This window comes from Pipistrellus kuhlii, unplaced genomic scaffold (genome assembly GCF_014108245.1).
Source record: "Pipistrellus kuhlii isolate mPipKuh1 unplaced genomic scaffold, mPipKuh1.p scaffold_m20_p_5, whole genome shotgun sequence".
NCBI classification, from domain to species: domain Eukaryota; kingdom Metazoa; phylum Chordata; class Mammalia; order Chiroptera; family Vespertilionidae; genus Pipistrellus; species Pipistrellus kuhlii.
This window is the reverse complement of record NW_023425551.1, coordinates 80,757,582-80,770,772: the sequence shown is the minus strand read 5'-3', so window position 1 is coordinate 80,770,772 and position 13,191 is coordinate 80,757,582. Positions and strand designations below refer to the sequence as shown.

General features: G+C 44.1%; 2 protein-coding genes across 5 annotated transcripts in view; one reads left to right on the top strand and one right to left on the bottom strand.

Moving 5' to 3' along the window:
• The window catches only part of UHRF1BP1 (UHRF1 binding protein 1), a 55,976-nt gene extending 51,144 nt beyond the window's left edge, over positions 1-4,832 (top strand). For 3 of the 4 annotated variants that reach the window (XM_045572737.1, XM_036415302.2, XM_036415304.1), the window contains one exon: positions 326-4,832. In XM_045572737.1, the coding sequence (XP_045428693.1) occupies positions 326-451 (126 nt within the window). In that variant the 3' untranslated portion in view covers positions 452-4,832. Of the gene's footprint in view, positions 1-24 lie in introns of all 4 variants that reach the window. The other variant, XR_004983904.2, reaches the window with a different exon arrangement.
• Positions 4,833-5,055: 223 nt separating this feature from the next.
• Positions 5,056-12,748, bottom strand: TAF11 (TATA-box binding protein associated factor 11). The gene is made up of 5 exons (XM_036415321.2): positions 12,396-12,748; positions 8,470-8,618; positions 6,950-7,037; positions 6,301-6,397; positions 5,056-5,655 (listed from the first exon to the last, which is right to left on the bottom strand). Exons 1-5 carry the CDS (start codon positions 12,570-12,572, stop codon positions 5,525-5,527), a joined length of 642 nt encoding a protein of 213 aa, XP_036271214.1. The 5' UTR covers positions 12,573-12,748; the 3' UTR covers positions 5,056-5,524.
• Positions 12,749-13,191: the final 443 nt, after the last annotated feature.

Genomic DNA, 13,191 nt, shown 5'->3' with positions numbered 1-13,191 from the left:
AACAACCACACACCACCCCAGAAGGCTGGAAAGGTTTCTTGTGCTGTATGTGGACGGGTGGCTTGGGCTCTGTCACCTTGTAGCAGCCTCTACATGCACTGAGTAGAGGAGCTGGCGGTAGGAGGATGGTTGCTGACCACACATCTTCCAGCCGTTGTCCTTGTAACTGATGAACTCTGAGGAGGGGATTAGACGCCTAGAAAAAATCGACTTGGGTTCTCTTGAGCATTGGCCAAACTTGTGGATCTTTCTTCCACCTTGTTCCCTGTTTTTTATTTTTTTCAAGTTGTGATACTTTATTAACTGAATTACTATTGTTCCTCAGGTGAAAGAGCTGTCTGCCCTACAAAAGGAACTTCTAGAAACTAAACAAGCATTGGCCAATGCCAAGCAGGAGAAAGACAAACTTTTTCAGGAGCTTAGGAAATACAACCCCTTCTTTGAGCTCTGACAGCTGTGGCTCAGCCATCTGTGCCGAGGAGAGGCAGTCACCAGCAACATCAGCACCCGTGAGAAGGCCACCTCCAGTGTGGGAATACGTGGGCTCAGGATGCCAGGGGACCGGAGTGCTTAACTCCTTTCTGCCAGGTGTTGTCACTGGGATGGCACACAGAGCCAAGCATGACTGTGTTCCCGGAAATTGGGGGCAGCTTTGTGCGTGGCTCACGCATCCCCTCTTGCCTATGTAAAGCTGTTGGGTCCTCTGCACACTAGGTGGCATCGTCTCCACACTAGGGCCATTTCACTGCATGGTTTCATGACAGACGTGTGCTTCCTCCACAACCTGTGTGAACACGGGGAGGTGCTCACCTCCTCAGTCACACACTCAGCCACCAAAGATTCTCTTCCTAGAGCTTCCTGTAGCAGACACGAACAGTCCTGCCTGCGCTCTGGCCACAGGGCTAGACTGCCACAGGAAGCAGCCAGCAAGGCGGGAGGCAGGAGAGGCACAAGATCAGGGAGACCGGGACCCTGCTTTTTTTGGAAAGAGAACCAAGCTCATCTTCTTGGCTGATATTACAATCAGATTTTTCAGGGTTCAGCTTCCTTTGTTACTGCTTTGTCATTGTGATGCTGTGGTAGAAAGTAAACAGTGGTTTTCCCTTCTGTAACAGTTTATTTGAAATTTAAGTCAAGAAAATAATAATCACTCTGAGTAAGGTGGTTGAAGGCATGATGTGGCAGGGATCAGTGGGGAGCTTGGTTCTGAGCCCCAGGTGTGTGCTAGAATCCTGCCTCTCTCCTGGGCTGCACCTCGGAGGTGCTTGCCTGTCTCTCCAGGGTCCCTGGCACATCTGTTCCCCAGCACTTTGACTTTCCACCAGCACTCTCCTGAGCTCTTGGTTTGGGAGCTGAAAATGTGTTTTAAACTATAACATAAACACCTTAGTCTGTTGCATCCCATTCCCCTCTATCACGATGGCTTTTTAAAATCATGTAATTTTGTCTTAAAAAAAAAAAAATTCCCTTCATCCTAGCTAGGTTTTGACCCCTGCCCACAAAAAGCGCAATTTCTTCCTTTCTTTCCTAATTCTTCCTTAACACTCTACCTTCATCTCGACTGTTTTGTGTACTTCAGACTGTGTTGATTGGACAGAAACTTATGAGCTAACTCACCTTGAATCGGCAGGCTGGTAAATTAGTGATTTAGTAGTCAGTAAAGTCTTGATCACATTGACCTATTGAAGGAAAGGTAAAATGTTCCCTGTGGGAAATCATGCCCAACTTGTATATTATAGATTTTTTAGGATAAAAAGAAACGTGTGTTCAAGAAGGAACAGTATCTAATTTGTTCAGACTTCTAAAGAACTTTTGCCAAGTTCTTTATTAAGACAGTTTAAAAGCACCAGTTACTGTGAGATTATGGGAATATTTTGGAAACAACTTAGAGACTTAAGAATAAACATGTTTCTGGAAAGAGTGTTAACAGGGGAAGTTTCCTACTGATCGATGCTTGGTTTAACATTATTTAAAATTTTCATAAATAACCTGAAAGTAGGATATTACAATGCAATCATATGTTACTACTTGTAGGCATTGAAAGGTAAACCAGAGACTATAAACACACACACACTCACACTGCAGAAGGGTCACAAGCCAGGCTGTGAATACTCAGGAAAGTGACAGGTGAGTGGGAAGGAATGCACTTACAGAAGATAGCACAGCAGCTGACAGTGCGCTCTGTTAGAACTCAGGATGGAAATGGAGGCATTGCTGAGGGGGTCGATGTGCTACTGTGGCCAAAAGGCCAATTACATCATCAGCAAGGGCACATGGAGACAACCCATAAAAGGACCTCACACACGGCCATGCTAGCGTCTCAATCACCTGTGCACCTTGGGTCTTACTGAAAATATACAGGTGCAGAGAGCAGCAAAATGATGGAGGGTGGAGGCACTAAGATGAGGACCCGCCTTAAAGGATAGCGGAGGGTGATGCTTGATCACATACCCAGCAAGAGGAAGGACATGCTCACCAGGTCCTGAAATATTAGCTCGCAGGCTGTACCGCAGAGCCTTAGGCAAGAGGAAGCACTTCTCATAGCAAATCAGAAACTTGTGGAGCTTGTCAAGTGCTCTGGCAGGGCTGCAGGGGGGCAAGGAATCCTTGCATGGTGGAGGCCCCTGAAAGGAAATGCAGGCCACTAGGGCTATTTGGTGAAGTATAACTCCACAGACTCCCTTAATGCTTCTTCAAAGGCAGAATGGAGAACAAATGGATCACCAGACCTCTCAAGTATGGCATTTCTAAAGTCTTGGAAGGGGAGAAGGGAGATCAGTCACTGGAAAATGGAATTATTCTATAATACCTTAGGCTCACCAAAATTTAAAATCACACTGATTTTCTTCCCTTTCTTCCCCGGCCCACCATATCCCTCTGGCATCCCTCCATGCGAAGAACATGCCCGATTGGCATTGCCTGGTATACCTTTTCCTTAAGAACTTGTGCTTGGTGGAAGGCAGTAGAAACAACCCAGGCAATACCAAGGTTAACCTTGTTAATAGCCAGATCAGTCCATTTCTGGCCTTTCTGGGGCTCTGGTCCATGAGACAAAAATGGAGCCCGATATTTCACTTCCATTATACAGCAGCTTTGGCCATTGTATCTTGAAATCATCCCTCAGGAAATACGGTAGGGGTCAGTTGTCCCATGGAATTTTAGTAAACATCTTGTGTAACTTCCTGCTTCTCTTCAATGGAAGAGGGAAGATTTTCTTTTTTCATAATGAAGAATGTGAACTGGTTATCATCAGGATAAATGTAAAGGAAAAAAGTGGAAGGAAAACAATGGTAGCTCCTTTGGACTGCTTACAATTTCTGCCTTGGAGCTTGAAGACTCGGAACAAGAAATAATACCTCACAAAATCGTCTGGAGTGATGACAGCACCACTTCCCAGACGCCAGCCACTGCACATCAGCATTCCGGCTGTGAAACCTTTACAATTGTCTCTTCTGTGACTGTCTACATTTCCTGTTTACATGGATGTACTGGAGATATGTATGCTTTAGTGCACTTGCACTGGTGTCAATCTCTCAGCTGAGCTGCAGGGATGGTTTTCAATCTCAAATTGTTTTCAACTCACTGGAATAATTAATCTAGTTTCTTAAGACAAAAGGCGTGGGTTCTATTCTTGTGTTGGCTGCTTTTTGCTGTGTGTGTAATGTGACCTTGATTTTGCCATTGGCTTCAACTTTATGTACTTTTTCATGGTTCTAAAAGGAATGGTTCCTGTGTATGGAATACCCAAGGCGTAAACACCACCCCTCACACATCCCATAACTTGAAGGCTTCCATTTTTAACCCACTTACATTAGCTTCCCCTTAGTTCAGGAGGGTAGTGGGAAGAAGGTAGTTTGAAGTATTGCTGTGGTGATACGGGGACTTTCCATTTTAACCTTTACACTAAGGGTTTCTGCTTTTTTCCTCCTTTAATACTTGACTAAACATCTAAAATCAGTTATAATATAAAACTATGGAAATAACGGAATAGTGCTGCACAAGCTAGTAAGCGGCATCCTGATATTGAGAACTGCAAAAGCTGTGATTTACCCAGTCATTAAGTATTTCAAGATTCTGGTGGATATACCATCCTCACTAATGGCTTCCCCACCTTCTGCTAGGATAAGAATATTCCCGTTTACCTCTGGGGAGGTATGGATAGTAGCTATTGTTGAGTGTGGATTATCTTCCCTATCTCTTAGGCACAAGGTGAAACACTCTTAGATAATCTTAAACTGGGAGGTTTTGCTAAGTGGCCAAACTTGGTAATGTGAACTTTCTCCCTTATTTGTAAGTTCCAGCCTTACCCAGTATCTCTCATGGAAATATAGTTCCTATAACTTAAAAAAATTCCTGTTAGAACTAAGAATGTTTGTTTGTTCCCTTACTTCCCCTTAGTTCATTTTTGGTCAAGAGTTAGCCTTTTAACACCACTTTTTAGCCCCACTGAAGTGTCTTCTCCATTGGCTAAGGACAAGTTTAAAGCCATGACTCTAAGATACTAAGTCAGATTTGCCCCACTTTGAGTCTTCCCCCCCTCAGGTGCTCCACAGAATGGAAAGCTTCAGAGCAGCTTCAGGCCCCCCTCCCTGCCACACCGAGAGGAAAGAACTTTTGGGGACTGCCAACTAAAACTGTAGCCTTATTACTGCCAATCACTGTCACGGAGGTCACGCCATTCCCCTTCATCTGAGGAAAACAATGGGTATTTATCTGATGAACTAGAATACTGGTCAGTATTGGGAAACTTTAATGTTGCAATATCTAATCAAACGGAGCGTACTGGTTCTGTGAACCACCTGAAAAAAGCAAATTAAACTTATTAAACAGAACTGGTTGTGTTATATCTATAAGAAATCTGAAATATATAGGCTTTTACATTGTGCTTAAGTGCTTTGAGTACTCTTAATACTAAATTTTAATAGCTCTAGTAGAAAGTGAGAAGGGCTCAAATTTTCACAAAAAAATCCAAGACCAGTTTTACTGACACCAAAAAAAACGAATGATGAATTCCTCCTATTCCAACCAATTACACAGAAAATGAATACACATACAACAAGTTGGGAAATAGTTTAATGATCACTCACCAGAATCCATCGGAGATTCTTTAATGTGTACAGGGAGAAACTTCCATTCTCCTGCACCGCAACATCGTTTGTTTGGAGTTGTTTCATCTACTTAAACCAGAGATAAGAAACCCTAAGAGCAACTTCAGGCTCCAGTGCGAAAACATCTGAGTTCTCCTGGAAAGGTTTTCTCTCTGAAAGCAGCTCGCCCAGAGAAGCCACGCCAGGTGCCTTTCTGCTTCCAATGAGCCAGACAGACAATTGCCTCAAAATGCCCAAAGGTCCCAATATTTAGTCAAGGCATGTATGCAACAGGCCACATGCTTTCTAGGTGTGATGAACAGTGTTGAGAAAGACAGAGACATGGGCAGACCCCAAAGCACCAGTGCGCACGCAGTCTGCAATCCCAAGTCTGGAACCAGTACATCCTCCGTGCCAGGCTTTTCTCAGCTTTGGTCTTAGAAGAAGATGATTTTTTTGTGCTTCGAGTTGGGTATTTGCCCCTTCGACTTTAACCTCCGAACAGCCTCCCTCATATGTTTGGGTTGTAGTGGTGGCATTTCTCCCCACTTCTCACACACATCCAGTGCTAAAGAGAGGGTAAGGAGACAGCTTCATGAGCACACCAGAGCTTATTTACAATCCTTTTGAGTAATTCTCATCAACTCTTCTAAGCTTGCTGAGGAAATAAACCAAGGCATTTTCTCTAAAATGTACCATGTTTGCCCTGGACAGCTTGACTCAGTGGTTAGAGCATTAGGCCTGGCACTGAAGGGTCTCAGGTTTGATTCCTGGCCAAGGGCACATACTGGGGTTGCTAGTGATTCGCAGAGGGCAGCAGCCAAGTTATTTACTCGGTAAGTATGGAGCAGTTTCAAGGGTCAAAACATCAGTTACAACTCCTCACACTGGTCAGCCCGTGACAGCATTTCTTGTATCTTTTGGCAGCAGAAATGAACAAAGTGCATTGGAGAAAAATACAAGGTCTGCTTCTGTCACCCTGGGCTGCGGGCAGGAATCAGGAAGGGACATTTCCTAGATGTTTCCTAACTCCCAGAAGGGCAACTCTGAAGGACTAATGGTCATGTTCTGCCAAATACAAAGGTCCCCCCTTGGTCAACCTCTAGCATAAGTGGAAACTACAACAGGGGCCTCATTTAGTCCCTCAGTCTCGATGTTCTTGGAAATAAGATCATCACAGGTTCAGCCCATCACTTATACCAACACCACTCACCTTCTTCTACCACTTCCCCGACGAAAACCTTGGAAATACCCGACATAGCAATAACCACGTTCTGAGACACGGAGGTGCCAGTGATGGACTGGATCAGCTGGAGAGAAGGACAGAGACGGATTACAGTAGCCCAGCCCGGCTTCAGAAACAAGTGCCCACAAGAGCCCTGCCCTGAGAGTGTTTGCTAAAGGCCAGATGCTGAAATTGAGACTAGTGAAGCAATGATTCTGTGTGTCAAGACCCTATCCCTGGAATACAAAACCGAAATTGGTCAAATTATTGAGGGACATGTGACCCCCAACTTGCCCATCACGTCACTTCCAAATGCCATGGGACATAACTCTGGATACCAGTTTGGTCCTCCCAGCTGAAGAAAATGAAGTGTGAGCCGAAGCCGGTTTGGCTCAGTGGTAGAGCGTCGATCTGCGGACTGAAAGGTCCCAGGTTCGATTCCGGGCAAGGGCATGTACGTTGGTTGTGGGCATATCCCCAGTAGGGGGTGTGCAAGAGGCAGCTGGTCGATGTTTCTCTCTCATCGATGTTTCTAGCTCTCTATCTCTCTCCCTTCCTCTCTGTAAAAAAATCAATAAAATATATTATAAAAAAGAAAAAGAAAAAAAAAAAAAGAAGTTTGATAGGTAATCCTTACCCGTTTAATGGCCGCCTTAGGGAAAGCTGAGCGGCGGTACATTTCATAACGGTTCAGCTGCTCCTCAGAAAAAGAAGAAACCAGGATTCTAGACAAAGATTCAGGTAATTAAGTTAACTTATAGGAAAGAATGCTTAAAATATTTAGTACATCTATAAAATCAATTGTCAAATTGAAAATGAATTGTCAAGGGGATGATGGTATTAGGTTAATGCTCATGAGGACTGAAAAAGTATTTCTACTCTTAAGGCACTTGAGAGTAAGTTAAACACTATTTCCTTTCTTACTTTATTAAGAACAAAAACTGAAACAACAAAATATAGGTCACTGTATCATCCCATATAGATTGTGTTTTCAGCCTTAGGCTCTCTCCTATAATGCTACCTTATTACACTTCACGTTATTGTAAAAATTTAATATATAAAGTTGTGTTCAAACCAGTAGTTTTCAATTAAGGAGGAACATTTTGTAAAATATATGGAAAAGGGTTAATACTCCATAGGAATGAATTCTTTCACATAAACAAAACAATGGCCATACCAATTTTATTTATTATTAAATATATATTTTTTATTGATTTCAGAGAGAAAGGGAGAAGGAGAGATAAAAAATTAATGATGAGAGAGAATCATTGATCAGCTGCCTCCTGCATGCCCTCTTGGGGACCCTCAACATGGGCATGTGCCCTGACTAGGAATGTGTCCTGATGTGGTTCATAGGTTGATGCTCAACCACTTAGCCATGTGGCTGGGCAGCTATACCAATTTTAGAAAATGAGCAAAGGACATGAATAGAAACTTTACAAAAACACCAATGGCCAATAAGTATAGAGGGGAAAAAATTAACTTTTATTAGTAAAGAAATTATAATAAACAAGATAACATTTTTCATAAACCAGATTGACAAGTATTAAAAAGTATGGTACTAAAGAGAATGGAAAGACAGAAAGTCAAACATGCTGATAAAATATGAAGTGGAACAACCTTTTTGGAGAAGTATTTAGAAATACGTATGAAAATTCTTTGAAAATATTCATACCATTTGAACTAGCAACTACACTTCCAGTTTATTTTAGGAATCAAATAGACAAGTATGTAAAGATGTGCATCATAACGTTGTAAACAAAAAAATCCAAAACACAAGAACAGTTGCAGGGATTGGTCAAATTATGGTCCATCCACACAATGGAATACAATGCAGCCATTAAAAAAATGATGATTTACAGGCACATTTACTGACATGAAAACATTTAGCAATACATACCAAACATAAAAAAGAAAAAAAAAGAAAAGGTATATACCCTGGGTAAACTCTAAAGTGATGGGATTATGGGTAACTTCCCCCCCCCCCCCCATCTTTTTCTGTAGTCTCTGAATTAACTGCAATGAAACCACACTACTTTTACAATCAGAAAGCATAGGAGTTTATAAAAGAAAAAAATTAAAGGTCAAGAAAAATTTCTTAATTTTGTGTGGTCAAGTTAGAGCCTTGCAATGGGGAAAGATCACAAAGTAACTTACTGCATCTTCTGAATCTCATCTTCATCCACTTTCTGTTTCTTCTCTTTCTTTTCTTTGGGTTCTATTTTCAGTTTTTTGGCTGCAGGAGTGAGTAATGATGAGTCCTCCCTTTCAACTTCTGTTAAATCTGAGATGTCCTGACTCTTGAGCTGAGTAGATGAAAGAAACGTTTTTATATATTTAGCCTACTTCCCAGACTCGATAAGGTAAGAAAACATCATCCTCATTACAACACAACAAACACATTTATTCAATGGTAGGATAAGAAATTTATAGCCTAGCTGTGGAAAGAAAACTAGCTAAAAACCAGTTTTCTTGTTTAGGTATGATCTTAGCTCCCCCATTTGTTTACAAGGGCAATAAAATGCTAAGGATCATGAAAAATTTCCCCCTGAGCTCACTCTCCAAACCTTCTTTATAGTCCTTTCCAACCACCCAGCTCTTCTGCTTCTACATCTGTAGATCTCCTTACTTGTGATGATTCCATGTGGAAAGGATATTAAAAAGGAGGCCTCTTGTAATCAAAATAGTATTTCTTTGAATTTGGAACTTTAAATGAGTTTCTCCCAATGTAGTATCGGGTCTAGTAATAATTCATGTCGTTTTTCAACATTCGTTTAAAATCTTGCTTGGCATTGACTTGTATTGACATAACCTTCAAACACGTGGTATCTACAGAACATGTGAAGGGCAATTAACAAGTTTTGCTTGAAAAAGTTTGTGTTTGGTTTGGTTTTTGTTGCAAAACTAGGGCTAAGAAGATGGCGGATGAAGAGCATATTCGGCACTGCATGCTTTACGAGTTCCAATTAGGAAGAAAAGCAAGTGAGGCTGCAAAAAACATCTGTAGTGCTCTTGGTCAAGATGCAGTTAGCGCCAGAAAATGCCAGCGTTGGTTTGAGAAATTTCGCGAGGGAAATTTTTCGTTAGATGACAAGAGTGGTCGAGGCCGTGTGTCCAATTTTGATCAAGAAGCTCTTCAAGCTCTTTTGGTGCAAAATTCTCTAATTACCCAACAAGAGCTTGCGACAACTTTAAATTGTTCACAAAAAACAATTTCCAATCAATTGCGTGCACTTGGCAAAGTCCAAAAGTTTGCAAAATGGGTTCCTCATGAGTTGACCGACAACAACCATAATCAAAGAGTCACAATTTGCAGTTCGCTCCTCTCTCGTCAAAACCGTTTGCCGTTTTTAGAGCAAATTGTTACCGGAGATGAACAATGGGTGCTGTATGTTAATTTGAAAAGGCGGCCTCAATGGTTGGACAAAAATGAGGCTCCGCAGCCCACGCCAAAACCTGACTTGCATGCGAAAAAAGTGATGTTGTGTGTTTGATGGAATTTTAAAGGAATTCTTCATTATGAACTTTTACCATCTACCCAAACCATTACAAGTGCAGTGTATAGTGCCCTATTGGAAAGGTTAGCCCAAGCTTTAAGAGAAAAAGAACCCGCGCTGATTAATCGGAAGGGCGTAATTCTTCACCACAATAACGCACGACCGCATACTGCAAGAATCACTGCTGAAAAACTGCGCCAGTTGGAATGGGAAGTTCTCCCTCAACCTGCATATTCTCCTGATATTGCCCCTTCCGATTACCATTTGTTTCGTTCTTTGCAAAACTTTCTTCTTGGAAAAAAATTTAATAATGAAGAATGCCTCAAAAATGCATTGACCGAATTTTTGGCATCAAAATCACAAGAATTTTACAACAGAGGGATTAAAATGCTTCCTGAGCGTTGGGCACAAGTAGTAGAAAACAACGGCAACTATATTGTTGATTAAATTTTGTTGTATTGTTTAAATAAGTTCGATTTAAAAAAGTATCAATATTAGAAAACGACATTAATTATTACTAGACCTAATACTACTCTTTTCTTCCTACCTTTTAATTCTACTGCATCATGCAAATGTGTACTAGACTGAAAATTTTGTGAAGACAGGTTTGTCTCATTTATCTCACCCCACTAAAACAGTTAGCATAGTTTTATTTATGCTACATTAAAAAAACATTTTTATTGATTTCAGAGAAGGGAGAGGGAAAGATAGAAACATCAATGATGAGAATCATTTTTTGGCTGCCTTCTGCACATCTCACACTTGGGATCGAGCCTGCAACCCAGGCATGTACCCTGACAGGCAACTGAACCTAGATCTTCCTGATTCATAGGTTAATGCTCAACCACTGACCCACGCTGGCCAGGCTATGCTAGATGTTTATTGACGGTGTAACAAACAAACAAACAAACAAACAAACAAAATCCAAGCTTCATCCCCTTCAATTTAATTTACAAATTAAGGATACAACAATTTTCAATGAGATTTCAACTTCGTTTTGTCAAGAGGAACTCTCATTTAAACCCAAGAATATGAGAGGAAACATCGATGAGAGAGAAACATCGACCAGCTGCCTCCTGCACCCCCCCACCGGGGATGTGCCCGCAACCAATGTACATGCCCTTGGCCGGAACTGAACCTGGGACCTTTCAGTCCTCAGACTGACGCTCTACAGCTGAGCCAAACCAGTTTCGGCTGATTTCTCTTTAAAGAATTTTTGTTTTTCTGTGTGGTCCGGTTTATGGTCAATTTTTAAGTGTTTTGGAAGCATAAAAAAGTTACATTTTCTGTTGGGAACAAATTTCTGTATGTTGTGAGCTCTCTATTGGAATAGGCTAATTATTCCTCAAATCCTTTTTGTTTTTGAGATGTTTCAAAGGTTCAGTTTTTAAAAAAATGTATTTTTATTGCTTAGGAAAGGTGAGGAAGAGGTAGAAAGAGAGATAGAGAGAACCATTGACCGGTTGCCTCTTGCATTCCCCACAGTGAGGATCTAGCAGGCAACCTGGGCATGTGCCCTGACCTGGAATCGAATTGTGACCTATGACCTCCTGGTTCAGAGGTCAATGCTCAACCAGAGCCAGGCCAGTTGGGCTAAAGGTTCCTTCTTAAAAGTTTCACAACATTGTTCTTTTTCTAAAAGTTCTTACTTTCTATCCTATGTATCGATAATAAAAGAGTAACATGCAAATTGACAGTCACTCCAACACCCAAGATGACCACTGCAAGATGGCCTGCAGGGGAGGACAGTTAGGGGCAATAAGGCTAGCAGGGGAGTGGTTAGGGGGTGATCAGGCTGGCAGACAGAAGTGGTTAGGGGCTGTTAGGAAGGCAAGCAGTTGGGAGCCAGCAGCCAGTCCTGCTCCACCCCCCACTCCCGCACGAATTTCGTGCACCCAACCTTTGGTATTTTAATAAAACCTGATGCTCTGAAAGGCTGTTTCTGTCTAATATCCTTCCACAATCTCTTTAAGTACCAAACTTACTGTTCTGAGAGCCTACGATTCTATTTCTAGAAGGGGAATCCAGAGAACACGGAGCTTCTGGTCCCCTGGCTGACGCTGGGCTAGCGATCCCTGTGGCGCTTTGGCCCCACACAACTGATGGGCCTGGTGTGTTTATGGCAGAAACCATTGGACATAAGGTGATTAAGCCGGTAGTTCCCTCAGCCTCCCTTTAACGACTCTGCTGCCTAGAATAACCAAGTGATGCTTAAGCAACATCTGTGAGAAACCACACTGCAGTGGAAGGGATTCTAGGAATCCTGGGTTCTCGCTTTGCACTGTCTCAGTGTAACATCGGATTCCAATTTTCTCTCCGGGAAAACCAAGACGCTGTTAAAATTCCCTTAGAAAAGGAGTTTTAATAGTCAAGGGTAGGGATTAAAAATATGAACCCAGCGCTTGGGTCTCCCCGACCGGACCAGCCCTACAGTGCTGTCTCCGCCCACCCCGCCCGCCTCCACGACAGCAGATCCGCGGGACCGTGCGTTCCAATGGTGTAGGCCGGGCCGGGGGACACAGGCAGACGGTGGCGCAGCCAGAGCACAATCTCGGGGTCCTCTCGGCCCCGCCGACGTCTCCCTACCTCGCCTTCCTCAACCGCGGCTTCTTTCAAGTCCCCTTCTCCGTCCGCGTCCGTTTCCTCCGGGTGTCCGTCGGCGTCGGGGGCCCCAGGGCCCGCGGGGGCTGCGGCCACCTCGTCGGGCGCCCCCGTGTCTCCGCCTTTTTCCGCGGGCGACTCGCAGGCGCCGTCCATCTCCATCGCAGCCGAATGCGGGACGGGGGGTCGCTGCGCTGCCACACTCGGAGCCGGGAGCTCACTTCCGGTCGTCGCGCCGCGATGACGTCACCCGCCGGCTCCTCGCGGTCATTCAGAGGCGACGTCCGGGCTCCGCTCTCAGGGCGGCGGAGGAGCGGGCGCGGGTTTCGGCCGGTGGGCTCCCCGCGCTGGGAACGCCGCCTTTTGAAGGAGAGCTGCGCGGGTTACCGGAGGACTCCCCCTCCTCCCGCCCCCGAACCCGCCGCGTCAGTGAACCCGTCCTCACCGCTGGCGGGAGGGGCGCAGTGCGCGAAGCCGAGACGAGACGCGCCTCCCGCGACGAGCTCGCTGCGACGCGGCCGCGGCTCCACGGGCCCGGCTCCCGCGCGCGGCCAGCGGCCCTCGTCCCTCCGCGGCAGCTCGGGAGGAAGTGGCGGGAACGGAATTTGTCCCCCCACACCACTGAGCGCCACCTCGAGCCAGGAGCAGTGGCAGTGCCAGAAACAACCTAGTTTACGCCCAATTAAACGACTTTTCCCACAACTGGCCCTCAAGGTCGGGGTCGGTTCCCCACACCCGACTTTCCCCGGCAGATTGGTTAAGTCCATCAAAAGTAAGAGGC

What these genes read in the sequence shown, in the direction of transcription:
- TAF11 (XM_036415321.2), bottom strand. Translation starts at nt 12,572, where the DNA reads ATGGAGATGGACGGCGCCTGCGAGTCGCCCGCGGAAAAAGGCGGAGAC. An exon ending in CCGCGGTTGAGGAAGGCGAG is followed by an intron (nt 8,619 to 12,395) that starts GTAGGGAGACGT and finishes TCATCTACTCAG; the next exon opens with CTCAAGAGTCAGGACATCTC. An exon ending in GATGAGATTCAGAAGATGCA is followed by an intron (nt 7,038 to 8,469) that starts GTAAGTTACTTT and finishes ATCTTTGTCTAG; the next exon opens with AATCCTGGTTTCTTCTTTTT.